Source organism: Hirundo rustica, chromosome 2 (assembly GCF_015227805.2).
Source record: "Hirundo rustica isolate bHirRus1 chromosome 2, bHirRus1.pri.v3, whole genome shotgun sequence".
In the NCBI taxonomy this organism is placed as follows: Eukaryota; Metazoa; Chordata; class Aves; order Passeriformes; family Hirundinidae; genus Hirundo; species Hirundo rustica.
In genome coordinates this window covers 46,952,300-46,970,859 of record NC_053451.1, presented here as the reverse complement: position 1 = coordinate 46,970,859, position 18,560 = coordinate 46,952,300, and the positions used below count along the sequence as shown (strand labels likewise).

At 38.7% G+C, this 18,560-nt stretch overlaps 1 protein-coding gene across 7 annotated transcripts in view; it reads left to right on the top strand.

Annotated features, from left to right (window-relative positions):
- Positions 1–18,560, top strand: part of ATP8A2 (ATPase phospholipid transporting 8A2) — a 315,186-nt gene that overhangs the window by 191,681 nt on the left and 104,945 nt on the right. For all 7 annotated transcript variants that reach the window (XM_040057228.1, XM_040057232.2, XM_040057229.2 and 4 more), the window contains 3 exons: positions 12,597–12,671; positions 15,348–15,470; positions 16,485–16,563. In XM_040057228.1, the coding sequence (XP_039913162.1) occupies positions 12,597–12,671; positions 15,348–15,470; positions 16,485–16,563 (277 nt within the window). The remainder of the gene's footprint in view (positions 1–12,596; positions 12,672–15,347; positions 15,471–16,484; positions 16,564–18,560) is intronic.

Genomic DNA, 18,560 nt, shown 5'->3' with positions numbered 1-18,560 from the left:
TTTTCAGGTAGATTATAAATATCATTATTGTTTTTAACCCAAAACTTTTCATCTTGCTTAATCCCCAAAAATAGTAACTAATCCATTTTCACTGCTGTAATGTTAGCTCTTCAGATCATTGTAAGATGCAAGTGGTTACTTGTGGCATTAGTGATCTTGTCACTCAGAAGTTGCCATTCAAAGTTGAGGTTTTATTCCCCTGAAACTAACTCGATGAGGAAAAATCCCGACCTCAGAGCCACTGTGTCTATGACACTGCTAATTCTAGGGCTGCATGAGGCTGGAAGACCTTTGCAAGGTGGTGACATACAAATGTTTGGTCCTCACTGCCTTCTATCATTCCTGGGGAGTTATCCTCTGTATTGTTTGTCGTACTACTATCAGGTTCTAGCCTGAACATGTGTTTCTTTTTTTCAGATACTGTAATGTCCTAATTGAATACTACTGAATGTTTTCCTCTTGAGGGAAAGAGGATTTGGCAGGTTAGGAAGTATTTCCTAATGTAAAGGCTACACAGCTTGGGTGTAATCGTCTGAATTACCTCACAATCAACATGCCCTCTTTAGTGTCAGAATATTTTTTATGTTTCTGAAACAGAGCAAAAGTTTCTTCAACTGCCCGGGTGAAATAACCACTTTGCCCCCAGAAATACATTGCAGTCATTTTACATGGTTGCAGACTTTGAGTTCAGGTACCAAGAAACAGACCACATACAAGAAAACACGTACTTAGATTCTACAGAAGCTCATACAAGCTTTTCCCTTCCATCCGCTGTTAGAGATGCAGCCAGAGATGTAAGGGAGGATGCAACCAGAAGTGAGGAATTGCCAGGTCTATTTTGGGGTGATTTTTCATAGAGCAGGGTACTTCTCTGGACAAATCAGTTTGTATGACTCTTTTTGAGCACTGGGAACTCTGAGTACTCCGTGATTATAAAAATGAAGAGCAAAGCACCTGTACAGCAAATAAAGAGCATTCATTTGATGTGGCATGTTCACAGTATGGCACATGTAACATCAACTCACATCCATTCTCATGGATAAAACCTGCAGGTTAAATCCTATTTAAAACAAGATACTATTGCAGGACATTTACAGGGGCTTAATAGGAAACAAGAAAGTCACAAAGGAATAGAACTGTGAAGGTTACTGCATAGGGAAGGCATGGGAGACTTGGAAAAGCCACAGAGCTGGATATTTGCAGATACTGAGTGGGTACCTGGAGACTTTGTGGTTCATACTCCTTCCTACGGTTTGAAATGCATGTTTGTGCTTATAAAAAATAAGCACCTGGGTGGGATTGGCCATTTGTTTGAATGGGTATGACTGTCTTGATGCTCTCAGGCCGAGTTAGTATTTGCAGTTCTTGGTGGAACTGAGATGCTCCTTCAGAGAGCTGAGCCCTTTCTCCAGTAACCAGGATCTTAGGAACACTGATACATGTTTCCAGGGAGGAAAGATTCTGTATTGCATATGACACAAACAGAAGTTTCCCCATACAGCTGATTATTCCTATTTCCTATTGCCTTCAATTTACATAAAGTATTCTGAGGATATTTTTGTTGTTGGGGTTCTTTTGGGGTTTTTTTAAAGGTCCTATTATGTGTCTGCTCATCTGTAGAATGGCTGAATTCTGCGCCTGGGAGAGCTACTTTTCTGAAGATGTATTCTATCCCTACCTGGAATGGAGGGAGAAGCAAGAAGGGGGAAACCATAACTATGATTTAGTTGGACAAGTTTTTGCATAGTACATGGTTTCCATAGAGAGCAATGTCTTTCGGAGCCTCTGCTGTGTTCTGAAGAGTTCACTGTCCTGAGAATTCATTAAGAGGGAATAAATATATATCTCCCCTGCATTTAATTCATCTTACTTGGAAACTGGATGCATCTATTTATTCCTTCTTGTACTCTTTGGGTGCTTTCATGCACCTGAATCTAGTTCTGAAGTACAGCTGCTGTTGGAGCAGTAGAAGGGATGTGTACTGCAGCTACATCACGGGAATCACAGTGTGGGGGCTTTCTGTACATATGTCCCTGCCTCCCATTTTCTGCAGCATTAGAAATTAGCATCATTTGTTTTCTTTATGCTAGTTAGTTTGTGGAAATTCTACTTGGGTAATAAATTCCTTTGGTGTCCAAAATAGCTTTGGGGTCTTGTACAAATAGTGTTTCATGGTTTATTCGTATTTGCTAAATTTTAAGTAAGCTTGTAGCTAGTCTTTCATCATAATTTTTTTGTGTCGTGTAAAAGATGGCAAATGCATCTTCATTGTCAGTTGCTCTGTAGAGCATTGCCAAAGCCCAAACCCCTTTTGTAGACTTCATTCCTGTGAGTGTCATCTCAGATTTTCATTGTGTGTAGTCTTGCCGTGGTTTTGAGTAACTTGTTAAAAAGAGAAAGCAGAGGTACATCACTGGCCCATGTTTGGGGACAGTTTGGTGGTTGTTTGTCTCAGAGTTCACCCGGCAAAAGGGTGATGGTGCAAGTTAACTTTCTCTGGTTAAAAATTTGCAAAATGCTGTGAAGCTAAGAACTGGTTTGCAGCAAACAATCATTCTGCTATAGTCTATCCTGTATTACCCAGCCTTTGTAGGAGAGACATTGATAAAAAGAAGTAGTCTTTTCTGCATGCTCGATGTCATGAGTATGCAATACCTTCCTAAAGCCACATCATGACATCTTAGACTGAATTTGGGAATCATATGAATGCTTTGGTCGTGTGTGTGAGCTTATAGGTTTTTCTTCTCTAACATATTTTTCCTAGCTAGCAAAGAAAAACTTTGGTTTTCTTTGTACACAGCTCTATCAGAAGATAGAGCAAATGCTTTAAAGACACCCCAGGAATTTCTTTGTACATATTGCAGGGAAAGTAAGCTAGTTGCTTTTCTAAAGAAGTTTAAACATTATTTCTGTAGTGAGAAGTACATCAATAGGTAATTTACCAGTGAAGTGATTGCACATGTTTACAATGTGCTGCGTATTTTGGCAAAAGATGTTTAGGACCTAATTCTTTTAGCTTTTGCCAGCATGTAAAGAAATAAATATAGACTTAAGTTACCAATATTGTATGTATTTTCTACATGAGGGGAGAGGCAAGGAAAGCAGGAGACAGATTTTTTTGTTCTACTAGTTCTGAAGCTTAAGGGAAGAGGTAACATGTTTAAAAGCAGCTGTGTACAAAATAAAATGCTAGGTCCTGTCTGTTACTAGATTGTCCCATTTACCAAGAAAATGTATGTATTGATAAAAATGGAACAAATGTAATGAAAGTACTGGGAAGCTTTTCAGATTGCATCATGTGTCCTGGTAATTTTGGGCTGCAATATTGTCGTGCTGAAATAATAATAGTGTCGTGGGTAATGAGAAACATGGGCTGCTCCTGGGATTACCCCTGTAAAGATTTAGTCTTGTCAGTATGACAGAGGATGAGCTACAGTTTCTATAGTGGTTGCTAATTTTGCTATTTTCCATGGGTTCCAAGCTGTCAGGAAACTTCATATAAACTTCCTGGATAAAAGTAGCTTAATTCAAGGTCTTACAGAGACTGAATTTTATTTCATTGGGAGGAAGGGGGGGGGGGGGGGGAAAACAGACTTGCAAGGGAAACCTGGCCCTTCACGTAGCCATAACAGGGAATCCTAGGGGGACTGCAGTTCCAGACCTAAAATGACCTTGCTACAGAACTGCTCCTATTACACTTAATTCAGCAGCTCTGCAGAAGGATTCCTTTATGTGATGACAAAAAAACCAAAGTCTGTGAACCTGCATTTATAACGGTAATATAAGGGACTTCTGCAAATAAAAGTAAGAAGGGAAAGGATTGAAGAGAAATGTCCTATAAAATAGGAGCTGAATAGCAGCAGTCAGGGTCTTGGTCACTCTCCATTTTATTCAGTCAGAACTGGGATTGCATCTCGTCCTTGGAAATTTTTAAATAATTTTGATTACCGAACATATTGCATAGGTTCATATCCAGGAAATAAGAATGCACAACTGTTGTGTTCCTCTGAGGAATGGTTTTCCCCCTCAGAGTCCCCCTGAAACCTGTGCTATGTAGTTCAACCCTTTTTCCCTATCATACCTACTCCTGACCCTATTGGCTCAGGGCCAATATCTTTCCTTGGCCCAAAACTAGATATACCCCTGTTTCTTCCTGGTTCGCTCTCTCTCTCCTCGGCCTCCTGGAACATCACATCGAGAATAAAGCTTGGACGGAAGCTGGGGGTGAGAGCCACTCTTTTGAAATCTCTATTCTGTCTCTCTGAAATATATTTCCCTAAAACCCCTGAATAACTGAGCTAGCAAGAGCCGGGGGGTGGCTAGAGGGAAGTATATTTTCACACAACTCTATTTTAACTACAATAAATGAATATTAATTTCCTTATTACTTTTTATCCTATTGCTCATTGTGTCATATGCAGGTATAAATGAATGTATTTGAGTGTGGATTGGTAAGTCTATTAAGCTACATATAGGTTAAATGGAAACTGCCAGCTACACAATGCTATGAAATGAAAGAAACTAAGAGCAAAAGTAGTACCATTTTCTTGATGAATTGTTCCATTCTATACATTTATTTCTCTAATTCAATACCTATCCTTCTCCTTCCTGATACCCTTTACTCCTAAGGGTTAATGCTTCTACTTTCATAAAAATCTTTACTGAATTTCCACTCTCCTCTTCCCAAATACACAGAATGTTTGGTAATGGGGGCACGTGTTGCATTTTCTGTGCTTATTTCTAGAACTAGATTTGTGTTGTAGTTCCTGGTCTCTCTGTTTTTGCTTTGGTCTGAGAGGTATGGAGATATTTTGTTGCTATATTCTGTGGTGACGTGTTTTATTCAGGTTACAGTGAGCCCTAGTGCACATCCCAGGTGAGAAGAGCCTTGGTGTGTTTAGCCTCACTTTAGATTCATGGCGTTATCAGGTTTTACTCACAGAGTGCTGTGTGTTTTGTTGGCTTTAATTCTGCATCTATGTCTGGTACCAGACTAGTTGATGGTTTTTGTTGCTGTTTCTTTGCTTTCTTTCTATTGCCCTTACTGGGGTTATAGTTGTAGCATCTTTTCCTCCACGATTCCCTATTCTTCTATTTCAAATACTGCTTTTCTTGCTGTTGGACAGGTATTTTCTTAGTGGACTTCTAGTGCTTAGCAGAATTTCTGGTGGATACGTTATCTGAAACTGTTGACATTTTCTCACCTATCAAAGTAAATAGTTAAACTTCTTTCTTTTGTTTATTTCAGCACTACAGAATAAATTAGGAATAACAAATCCAAAGCACTTCTGTTACATTATTGGTGGTAAAGATGCCACAGAGCTTCAGAAAAGCCAGCAGATCATTTAAAGCCATATAATAGCACGTCCTTATCTTGTCTGTGTGATATGGGTCAATTACACAGTTGTGAAACTTGTATCAAGATCAGTCTGTCATTATTACGTGCTGAGGAGATACCATAAACTATTAATAGTCATATTGTACTTCTCAGTTCCACAGTGATGTGCTAGTGCACAAGGGCAGTTAAAGAAGTTGAAAAGGTAAATCCAAGAGGCAAAAAACCCACCAAACAAGCCCCCCCAAAGACATGTTAACATGCCTGAATTGACTCCAGCTCTGTAGTCACCGCTGCTGTGTGCATAATGATGATATCCATGTCAGTGGAAACCTTTCTTTACAGCTGTTCACTTTGTAGAGGAAGGCTGATGACACTGGGAGTCCATTGCACGAGTTTCCATTGCTTGGTAGCAGACAGTGTAGCCTGGCGTGATGTTCCCAGCTTGCCAACCAAGCAGCTGAGCCCTCCTCACTCCCCTAGCTGGGAATGGGAGGAGGATGTGGACAATAAGCTCCTGCCTTTTTTCCTCTCAGCCTGATTCCCATCCCGAGCGGGACACCCTGGTTGCGTTCTAGGATAATGGTTGGCAATTCCCAGCATCATCAGTCCTGGTAGCTTTGCTCTAGCTGTGGGTTTAGACCCCTTTGGCCATGCAGATATGCTGAAACTCTGCATTGTGGTGGGGCTTGACTGGACCGTGTTGGGTTTTAATTTTTTTTTTTTGACAAGTCACTATGTGAGTCCCATGACTTCAAGGGTGTCCCACATATAAGTACAAAAATCCTAGTGTAGCAGTGTCAGCTTTCTCCAGAAAACTTAAGGAAGGATGAAGAATAAACTCAGAATAGAGCTGTCTGTATTTGTGAAAGGGAAATATTCTGAAGATTTGCTAAGTTTAACCACATCTTTTGACAAATACATCTGCCTTTTGGCAGGGCAGGCCATTTCTAATCACATTATTATAGGCTTGCTTCTGCAGCAATTAGTGTGCTAGACAAATATTAAGTCCCTGGAATACTTCATACCAAAAGAGATGGAGAAATAGCCTGCCTTTTCTCTATGTATTTCATAAGATTAAAAAAAAAAAAAAAAAAGTCTTATTAGAGATCTGTAAAATGTGCTCTAATGGGCTGTGTCTTTGTTTTACCAGTGACATAAGCATGAATAAGATAATTTAGCACACTCACTAGATGTTCATGTAACTCCAGGAACAAAAATAAAAAAGTAAACCACTACCCAATAAAAGGCATTGACATGGACTGCTATGTTTTAAGTACATTTATTAGAGTATTTGGGGCCAAATGCAGCTGGAAGAGACACTCTTTTTTGATCTTAGTAGTAGGGTCTTTTGATGTATGCTTCATTGTCATCTACAGGTGTGTATCTTTCCACAATGCTCAAAATGCCTGGGATAAACAGCATAATTATTCTCTAGTGGGAACCACTGAGGAAAGAATGTAGATCTTTGCTAATTCTTACTTGATTTTCAAATTTTCAGAATTATTATGAGGTCTGAAATGGAAAGAATTGTGAGTCTAAATGTGAGGTGAGGCTCCTTTTGCCCTCTCCCCCTTCCATTCTGTGCTTGCCTCTCCTGTTGAATGTTACCTGTGCTTTGGAGGAAGGGTGATAGCAGCTGATCTGTTAGAGAAGATGAGCACAAAAACAAGTTTGGAAGGAAGGAGTAAAATTTTCTGCCTAATCCGCTTCTGTAAACAGTAAAAAATGAAGTTGATAAAATCTGTGCTCTTTAGTATGCTGAAATATAAACTATACGAAGTCAGGAACAGAAGAAATAGAATAGGAGAAATAACAGCTGTTCAGGCTTATTTAATAAATTACTGTTTAAAGCCAGGAAATCTCTATTGTAGTGGTTGCTCTAGTATCTATCTGACAAAGTGTTGTAGTCAATGCATAGGGTTTTTTTTTAACGAGACAAAAGCAGCGTGGAACTTGGAAACTAATTGTTAACACTGGCAAAGAAGACTGGAGATGATTTTTAACCTTGAATAGGCACTTGTTTGGAGTGCACAGGCCTAGAGCAAATGCTTTTCAGTTGTAATATATCGATCTGTTTTCAGCAAAGATTTAATAAACACTGGGGGGAATAAAAGGAGCGAGGGAAATATTCCTCAGCAAATGAAGTGAGTCTCAGACAGCCATGCCTACCCTGTCAAATCTTATTACTAACACACTTTGCCTACATTATAAAATTGGTGCTGTACATTCTCTAATGAAGGGATTATTTTAAGGCTGTGAGCATTTGGGTAGGAATATGAGGCTTGTGTTGAGAGAGACATCTGTAATGAGAGATCTTAAATGAGGATGCATTATTAATGAACTTCATGGGAGACACACAAACCTGCTTTATTGGGCAAAGTGTAAATGAGCCTATTTGGTAAGAACATGCAAAATATGTGTGTGCTGAGAGAGGGTATTTTGAGAATTTAACTAATTTCTGAATAGTAAAGGCATCCAGTCTGGCTATAATTGGTGCCTGTGGCAATTGTTGATACCCTGACTACATTAGCTTTCTGTGCCCTTTAGCAGAATTGGGAAAACATTTCTAGTACTCGTTAAGCTGTCTATTATCAAGCCTTCATAAATACACACATTTAGAATAGAGATGATTTGCTGTCCCAGTGCCTTAGAGCGCTTAAATAAATCAGCTCCTACTATTTCAGGCATTAATTTTGCAGTAATTATGCATGAAGCAATAATGCAATTAAAATTGCCTTCCAGCTTGCTCAAGTGGGAATAATTTTTGAAAATAATACTTGATCTTTTCTCAAAATACACTCTAGAGCAGGTGGATATGCTGTGTAGCTCAAAACAACAGTATGGGACTGTTCTACCTTGAGATCCTCAGTTTGCCTGCAGCTGAACTCAATATTAACCAAGTATTACCATCTGTTGGCTTTTGCTGACCTCTGGTTTATTCCCCTCTCCCCCTTCTCTAGTGGCAAAGTGCCCACATCACAGCTGGCATCGAGTGCTTCAGCAGTGGGGTTTCTTATTTAAAGAATGCAACCACACTTCAAGGCAGAAAACATGGGCTGGCTTCAGTTTGCAATGTTCCAGTTTCTTTTTGCACTGTACCTACTGGTTTCACATCTTTGCAATATCTACTGTAATAAAGCACAGCAATGTGTCAGCCCAGATTTCAGCCTTAGATCTGAATCTCTTTGCATTTAAATTGGACCTCTTGTTTCTTGGGAGAAAAGTATGTATATTTTTATCTGAGTTACAAATAAGCTTTTCCAGCTTTTTGGCAGCTAGGTAATAGTTAAAGTGAAAAGATTTCTTTTTTCCAGCCAGAAAAGAGGTTTAATAACTGTGGGTCCATTTGTTCATAGCAGTACTGGAGCTGAGCCCTGCAAACCCCTGGAGCTTGGCGAGCCAGGCAGACTTGGCAAATTTTCCTACCAGCTTACGGAGTCTGAGTCAAGCATGGCTTGTTGCAACTTTAAAAATATTTAGTACATTTTGTTAACATGAACATTAAGGTGGAGGATTTGCCTTTTGTTTTCCTTTGCTGACCTTAAGGTATACCGTGCTCTCTCTGCAAACAGCTGGTCCTCAAACTATGCATGGCAGTTCATGGCTTGTGTAAAATTCAAAATTAATGTGTGTTTTATGCAGAGTATCTGATTTACTCTTGACATGAAGATATTGAGGAAGTATGAGACAGTATCCCACAGTCTTTCTGTCAGTTGGCCTTTGGTAGTGTGGAAAAAAAAAGCATAGGTGCATTGTAACAGTATAACTTTCGCCCTTTGTTTGGAGCCTGTGGTGCACAAAGACTTGTGTAAGTGTTGGAAATGCTCTCACTTCCAATGTTTACCTGTGTGGATACTGCTGCAAGAAAGAGTTGAAATTGCACTTTTGGATTGGCCAGACACTGAACTTTCTAAATGTTGGTTCTTACCTATCCAAATTTTATCAGCCTTTGAACTAGGGAGAAAACTTTCTGTAGAAGAAAATTCTTTCAATGTTGAAAGATGCTGCAGAAGACTCAAGACAGTGACAGCTAAATGCCTATTTCCTCCAGTCAGACACAGCCATTTTAGTTCTCCTATATTGATTCATTCATCTCAATGTGGTGTTAGCAGGGTTTTAGTGAGTCCTGCACCATGCAGTTGTGGCAGGGCAGTACATCTTGAGCAGAAAGAATTGGTCTCTTGAGTGTGTGTTTTTCACTTGTACTTTGACAGTCTGTCTGCTGTTCTCTAAGGCATCCTAATGGCTCTGCTCTTCCCAAGTCTTATGTGATTCTGTCATCATTACTGCTAGTATTTTTGTTGGGAAATGTGTGTCTAAGAATCCAAGATGTTAGATTTGCCTGGTTTAGGGCTCGTCTTCTAGCCATGGCCTAGCTACAAAAAGTCTGGCTGCTTTGTTTTGCCCTCTTGATGGATAATCGGCTATGTCTTTTGCTGGAGGACTGATTGTGGGAAGCTATGGTTTCAGAAAGCAGTTGTTTCCTAAGCAGCACGAGCCAATGTTATAAAAGGCCTCATCATTTGCTACCAAACCTTTGAAGTTTGCTTTGCACAGTGGGATCTAGAAAACTGAGCAGAGCACAGACAGGTTGCCAACTAAGCCAGACAGGCTTCTGATTTGTGAGCTATTTATTGTTTCTAGAATTGCTGCCCTCATTCATCATTGCAATTAATTGCAACAAGCCTGGAGATGATAAATACCTAGATCATTATTGCTAAATATCTGGGAGCATGCTTTTTTAAAGCTCGGATTCTTCCTAGAGAAACGTTTGAGTTCCTAACTTGAACACCACAAATAAATTGTGGTTTCTTTTTGAGACCTCAGGCTTTGTACCAAAGAGGTTTCATATGTTTCTTTTGAAGGGCTGATGTGTAGAACTGGCTGAAACACTGCTAGGGTGAGAGTGTGAATGGCCAGTGTGCTGCTTTGGGCCATTAATTGTGTCCTTAGAGTGAGATTTAGAGAGTATTCCTTCAAGGTATCAATGCAGTAGAACCGATAATAAAAAGTTGGGATGGAGAGTGTGTCTTCTTTCCTTTTTCTGGACAGAGAAGGTGAGATGAATGCTTAAAGGCTCTTCTAATTGAATGCGTGTTTGACAATGGGAAAGAAAGCGGCCCTTTTTTTAGGAAAACTAAGAAATATTTTGCAGTTTATCCTAGGCTGGTGCTTTTCAGTGAACTGGTAAAGCAATGAAGCTTACAAGGGCACTTGTAAAAGACAAGCTGCAAGAAGGGCAGGAGGTATTGAAAAGTGCAAACTTCATAGTAATATAGTGAGAAATAAATAGAAACTCACTACTCAAAAGAGCAGCTGATGGTTTAAAAAATTACAGGAAGTAATTTTAAATAGATGACCAACTGTGCAAAGCATAGATATAAGCAGATGAGTTGGAATCAGTTTCATAGTTTCTTACTTGAACAATGAGAGTTCATTAGAACCGATGATTAATTTCGAACAAGAATGGTGATATAAGAGCTGTAAGTAGAGAAATAAGAGTTCAACTAACCTGGTCTCTGGTTTGTAGACCGTGGTAGTTCTCTGGCAGACTCGTCTGGTTTCCAGCTTGCTTTCTGGGATTTTTTTTCAAATTGCCTTTTGCATCCACAGCATCATCTGGGAAACATTTCCGTAGGTCAGCCGTGTATTGTGTGAAAAGGTTTCGCTTTTTCCTTTTGTGTAGCTTGTGAATTTCATGTCTTGCAGCAGTGCCTATTTGAACAGCTATTTGTCATTCTTTCCAATCTTGTAAATACTTCAATATTCCGTGAAGTTGCCTCTGTCCCATGTGAGATTCCTGGTCTGTTTAGAGACTGCATCTGTGAAAACACTGATAGGTCTTGATGCAATCTCATTTTCTTCTTGGATTTTTTTTTTTCCCCTGATTATTCTGTATCCATTTTGGGTGGGAGCAGGGAAGAGATCAGATGATGTACAGCTAACTGCTTGTTATCTGAGGTATTTTGCTAGGCCACTAATGCTGCACAAGTGAACCAGAGAATAAATGATGCTGATAGGAGAGTGCTGCCCAATGAGTGACAGAATGGTGTCAGAGAAGATACCTGGCACTAAGTGCCAAGGGCTCTCAGGGAGTGGGAAGAGAACGGGCGTGGTTATCACTTGACTTCAATACATAGTGCATCCAGTGCAACGTGGATTTGTAAAGTAAAGGCAACACAAAATACGTTGAAACAGGGTGGTTAGAGGAAGTGTTCTCACACGCAATATTGAATTAATTTTGAACAAAGTAATATGTGTACTGTGGATTTTGAAAAGGACTGTAGCCAGAAATTCTCAGAAACCTTTTGTTATCTAATAAGTGTAATGATTTCACATGCAAACTGTTTCAGGATGCCCTTAAACTGTTATTGTTTTTCCAGTTTCAAATTTACTTGGAAAATGACAATTCTTTCCCTTCTTTGTAATATTGTTTCCTAAGCTTCTTTCAAAGTCCACTAAGAAATTTTGTTCCAACCCAGCAGTTCGTGCTTCAAAAAGGTGCTTAAGCAAGTTTAATAGGCTCAAAGAAGCTGCATCCATGGAAATGCTGAGAAGAGTTTACCTATGCGCTGAAGTTTAAAGCTTCCTGGGATTGTGTCATTATAGAATCCCCTCAGCTGGAAGGGCACTTGAAGTCCATCTAGTCAAATCTTCAGTTTAAAGTAGGGTGAATATTAAATGCAAACCAGGTTGCTCAGGGCTTGCTTGTAAGCTTGTTTAAAGGATGAAGACTCTGCAGCCTGTTCTGCAACCTCTTCCAATTTAATGTTTGCATCATTTAGATAATAAAATTATAACATAATCATGATCATGTAACTGACAAGTAAATATTGTAATTCTGGGACTGTAAATTGCAACACAATTTAGGCAGAACATCCATCAAGACGCAGTTATCTTGAAAATGCTGGTCTTTACCAAACATGATGGAAATGAGGTTGACTTCTGGCTTCAGGCATGTGAATTTGCCAGTGATAAGGATTTTGTAATAATTTGATGCCATCTAGTTTTTAGAGCAATGATGTAAATATAGCAAATTGCTCCATGGCATTTTATTTTAAATGAGGAATATTCTGCCAGTATTTAAAATGTAGGACTTGAAAATAACTGCCTGGCACTGCTGATAATTATTTTTACAGCATGACAAGCATCTGTCTCTAGATGGTGGTCTGTATTCCACATCCTTCTCCTCTACTGTAAATGAAAGCATGTACTGTAGGAGTAATCTAAAGCTTTTTGTAACTTGTCTCTTTTTCAGCTTTGGTTTGCTTTTGTTAATGGATTTTCTGGGCAGATCCTATTTGAGCGCTGGTGCATCGGTCTATATAATGTGGTAAGTGCTACATGTTTTGACTTGATAGTGCTTGGGACTACTGTATTATTTTGTTGTGTCCCATTTTTCACAGGTAACTGTCCTAGATGTATGTCAGGAAAGATGAGTTCATTTGTAAAAACCATTTTGAATCTACTCTGAGGTAGGGAAAAAAAAAAATTGCACTTCTATTGCAAAATGAAAATTTGGGAGAACACCTTGAAAATAGATGCCTAATTTACAACCTGTATAAAACTCTGCAGATTTTAGATAGAATTTAATGTCCTCTTTGAAAACATCTTCAGTGTTTTGTACTGAATATTTTGGTGACAGTTCATGCTGAGAATACTCCTAATCTCCAAGTTTTGATGAACTTTTTTTCTCTCAGACCCTGTAGAGTTAGATGCTGAAAGAAGTGTTATGCTGTTGGCTTGGGCTGGCTCGTGCTCTGTTAGGTACAAAAAGAGAAGCTGCATCACTGTGTCATCAGCATTTTGCACTTGAAACAAGTGTAGAATGTATCAGTCTGGGAGTGGTTTCTGATTTTCGACATGGCCTGCAGGGTGCCAAAACTGTGACAAAATACATGTGACTTTATTACTTTAATCAGTAATATTATTTAATCAGCCACATAGATTAAAGTCTGAAGGATCTCTGGAACCAAGTTCTCTAGCGTACCATAGACCTGTGTTGGTGTTTTTGACAGCGTTACCTTTGTAATGATACGAGTGGCCCAGTGCCAGGATTTATAAGCTGTTCGGATGCTGTTGGTGTTAAAGAGTCTCTTTGCTGGGAGGGAATTTAATTTTTTTTTTTCTTTAAAAAACTCATTCCAAATATATGCTAATACAGAAAAAGCCAGAAAATTATCATTGAGTAGTATTAATGGAACCACTTAACTTCTGTCACATTAATTTTAAAAATGATGGCACAAGCACCCATATTCCATAAGATTTCATACTCTTAGTTGAAGATACTTATTCAAGGATTTATCATTCCCTTGATTCCTTCACCCTAATTTCCTAACTGCTACACAGTCTCTGTCATTCATGTTTAGCTATTTGCATCTATTATCTTTAAACCTCACTTGATTTATCTATCTACCCTACCTAAAGCTTCTGGATAAAACTCGTCTTCTGTAATCAGAAACTAAACCTTGTTTTTTAAGGTCAGTATTTTCTAAAATTAGAGCTGGTTGTGTGGACTCATGGAAAATCAAGTGCCAGTAGGATATTAGGGACTTCCACAATTTGCAGGGCTTAGATTTTGAAGTGCTTTTGGCTAAGTCATTCTCTTCTGTGCAGATTACCCCTTTCATTAGTAGTCTCATTAAAATATGAAGTGTATGAAATCATAGTGGTGTTGTAATTCCTGATTTTGCACTGGTTCACACTGGAGGTTTGCCTTTGTATTCAAAACCACTAGAAGATTTACTTCAAGTGAAAATGTAAATGCCCCAATAAACACCAGAACCCTGGGGAAGTACATTAAAGCTGTATGAGAACGTGGTCTTCTTTGGAGCATGTTGGACCAGTGCTTCCAGTTCTCTACCCTCAGCCTGCTGCCATTTTGGCTGTCTGATTTATCACTTCATGAGCAAAGACGCTCAATTCCCGCTGGACTGAAGGTTGTAATTACTGATTCTCACTTGTCTCTGTTCTTCCCCATTGTTCTTTGTCTGCTCTCCAGCTGCCCGCATGCCGCTGGTGGGAATCACAGCCCACCTTCTCTAAATGTGCACATGCCCTAGAAACAGTTTATAACTCCAACCTGCCTCTTAACTTCAAGAACACTGCTCAAACTGTTAAAAATATATGCATGTATAGGGTTAAAAGTGGTATTTCTGATACAAATTATTGATGTAAAAGGAAGTGAATGAAGTTTAGTGTTCAGACTTGCACCCGGGTGTTACTTTCACTCTGTGCCTGCACTGTGGACCACAAGAAACATGGATAACCAAGCTGGCTTTAAATGAGCTGCCTTGGATCCTGGAAGCACTTTAAGAGCAGCAATGTTCAAGTCAGTGGAGGCTAATTTACTCTGCTTCTGGCAGCGTGTCCTGCTGCCTGTCTTGGAAGGCTTCCGAGGCTTGGTCATCCAAGCGTCTGCCCGTAGCACAGACACACACTGCAGTTAATTTGTTCCTATCAGTTCATACTTGCCAGGGGAATCCCCAAAGTACCGTAATGCTGAATGGCCTTTGTGGCTCAGCAGATTTTTTTTTTTTTTTTTTAAATGGGATTTCCACATTTACTCTGTCTGTAAACTTAGCAGTGGTTAAGCACGTTGCATATCTAATTAAGGCTACAACTGCAGCTATACTGGAACCTATTCCCACAAGGCTATTTTGTAAGAATACATGTTGCCTTTCCTTTGCAGTCTGATGTGTCTGACCCTTGCTGGTACGTCAGAAACTAATGATGCTTAACTTCTTGGTTTTAAGCTTATTGGTTAATAATATTAATTTTCTTTCATGTTTCTTTTGTTACTAATTCAATATTTGAGAGTTTCAGATTGGTGAAATTAATGTTTGGATTTGTTTGGACTATTGAAAATTATGTCAAATAACATTGCTATGTAGTAGTAAGTCTTCACTGAAGTCTGTGGGAATTTTGCTTTTGTCTAGATAAGGAAACATTATATGAGATACAATTAAAACTAAGAGCTGCTTTCAATTAGTATTTGCTTTCCTTGCAGATTTTCACAGCACTACCACCCTTTACTCTGGGAATTTTTGAACGATCGTGTACTCAAGATAGCATGCTTAGATTTCCACAGCTATACAAAATCACTCAAAATGCAGATGGTTTCAACACAAGGGTAAGGGAAACGCTGTTACTCTAAGGAAAAACATAGGCATTCTTATATTCCAGATTGTTCTTGTCAGAAAATAACTTACTTCCTGATGGTACTTCTGCTTTATGCTAACCACTGAGTGATTGTTCAGCCTTCAATTTTTTTCCAAGGGATTATTTTTTATTTAAATAACAATTTTAAAAAATTGTTTATAAATAAGGATTTTCTGCTGTGACTTCACCTGAAACTGGTCCTAAAACATCCATAAACTTTGATTTAAAGTTAGATTTGTATCCAAGTATGATTTTTCAATTCGCAGCTACTGATAAGTCATGTTGACATCGCCTGGATTTATTTAACGTGCGTTGTCATAACACTCTCTGCTAGGGTGCTTTTTCATAGTTAGTATAGCTCTGTTCCAGTAGTTCTTTTGGAAAACAGAATTTGAATTGGCTTATTTGGACTTCTGAGTTTTGAAGAACACATTTTACTCCATTTTGCTATTTAAATGCTGTGTTTGGTATTCTGCCTTCTCCATAATAAGCCCATCTAAATGTACTTCTGAATCAAGGAAGCTGTATGATTGCTTTGTTTGGAGAGGAAATTGTAGAGTACGTAAAGCTCTAATTTGTGCAAAAATGCATTATCTGCTAGCTAAAACCTGTGGGGAACAAAATATTTGTTCTTTAAAAGAAAATAGAACATTTCATAATACTGGATTGCTCTTTTAAAATTATTCTTTGATGTAATTAAACAAAGTTGACTCAATCTGTTTGCCTTATTTCAGTAAAGATCTTAAACTGAAGCATGCTTGCCTATTGTGCTTCAAGTTGGTAGAATAAAATGATCAAACTGGACCAATGTATTCTTGTCAAAGAGCAGAAATTGTAGTTGAAAATAGATCCTGCAGAAGTTTAGGTATTTCACTTCAGGACAAACATTTTCTGACTCTAAACTACACAATGAAGTGTTTGTTAGGAGTTTGAGAGAGGTCAAGAGTTTTGGACTTTACTGATGGCTTGGTTTGTTTTCCCTCAGGTTTTCTGGGGTCACTGCATCAATGCCCTTATCCATTCCATCATTCTTTTCTGGTTTCCACTGAAAGTGCTGGAGCATGGTAAGGGCTTCATTATTTCTTACGTTGGTAACTGGTGTTCAGTCTTACAGAACCAGTGTGTTTGCAGAAGGGGGGGTCGTGACAAGTCCCAAGAAATAATGCTGCCAGACAGTTCAATAGTCTTTAGCTGCTGAGCTTAGCAAGTTGTCTAGTGGCTTTCAGAAATTATTCTAGTTTAACATAATTATTGCTCACATAGTGACTTTAATAGGTGAAAAATGAAACTACTGCTTTACTAAGGAGTCTTACCCAAATACTGAGTTATGTTTCACAAAATGCCTTTTTTTTTTTTTTTTTTTAATGGTACAGTGTTGAGATCTCAGCATTTGGTTGAATAATGTTCTTACAGCAGCTGCCTTAGAACAACTTGCTTTATATCTTGTTGGAATTCTCCCATTCCGTAATGCAGAACTGTGAAAAAGAATTGGCTGGAATGGAAGTAAACCAGATCAGGAGTCAGAGATACTGAGGAAATGGGAGTCTTTGGTGTACAAATTTGGGTTATTAAGTCTTGCTTTTCAGGGTAACACAACTACGTGGTGTTTCAGGGACCAGCAAATCCCATATGGTTCCTACCTAGCTTTCCAGTATAGTTGTATGGGTGGGAAAAGCCATAGGAAATCTGTTCTTTTTAGTAATAAATATGGTTAGATCAGATGAGAAATATAGGGCTGGTGAAGAGAATATTTATCTAAAATCATAATTTTTTCACAAGTGAAACTTTTTCCTGTAAAACACTGATTTTAAGAAAACCTTCTCGGCTCCAGAATGGATTAACTGGGGAGGAGGTGAAAGAAATAAAAAGGGAGGGAAGATGAATGCTCATGTCAGAGGCATGATAGTAAAGATACTTGTGGGGGTTAGGTTCATGTTTCTCTACATGACTGATTAAAATGTCAGTATCATATCCTCAGTGGGAACTTCACATGCTGACTAGTGGACTGTATAAGAAAGAAACTTCCCCTTCCTCTGTGCATGAGCTGAAAGAAGGTTCTGTTTCATGGCAGAGGGGCTTTTATGGTTGGTTGGTTTTTGTTTTGATTTGAGGAATTTTGTTGTTCTGTTACACTGTTTTTATGACAAATGTTAATCTTGAATAAAATGAATCTTTTTAAAATTCAACTGCAGAAATTTTAGGTTGACATCTGTAGTGTTTACAGTTAAAATTACATAGTCTTCCATAGACGTTTTTCTGGTTCCTAAATAGATAATGTGCTTTTCATTTCAGCAATTAGGATTATAAGACTGAAATACCAGCTCAAAGGGTAACTTTCTAAGTTCCTTTGAATAGGTTGCTTAGTTTGTTTTCCAGAGAGGAATGAATATTGAATTTTCAAGTTTCTTTGCATTTCCAAGTGCAAGAAGGATTTCAGTGCCAGAGACAAAAAAGTGCCATTCACACTGGAATGGTTCTTAACCTCTAGAGTTCCTTAGAATGTGAAGTACTTGTAGTCCATGAACGGGTACTTGTATAGCTTCAGAAATGAATATTCACTGAGCATCCTGCTGTTCTCATTAGCACAAATATAATTCCTTTCAGGACTGCGTAGCCTCCCAAAGTGAAAGGTCATGGAAAACACTGAAAAATAAAGGCATTTACTAACTGCATTAAAATATACAATTTTTAAAAAGCTGAGAATTACAGGAAAATTTATTCAATTATTTAAATGTGCACTGTGATGTTACACTAGAGCATGGCCATGTCATGTCAGCTTCTTCTAGCAAAACTGATGTGTTTAAGCATACTTTTTTTCTTAATAAACTGAGCCTTTTGGCACCAACATGGTTCATTTGGCATGGGACACTAAGTCCCTTAGTGCTCTTCACCTTTTTCATTGACACCAGGGGAAAGAGTAAGGTGACTGTAAAATCTTAGTGTGTCCCTGAATGATATGGTAAATGCCTGAAGCCACTGGAGAGGAGGTGGGCTGAGGAAGATGCCAGTGGCTAGAAACTGTGCCACTTCCTAATGTAGCTGTCTCAGGCTTTAGCTCCAG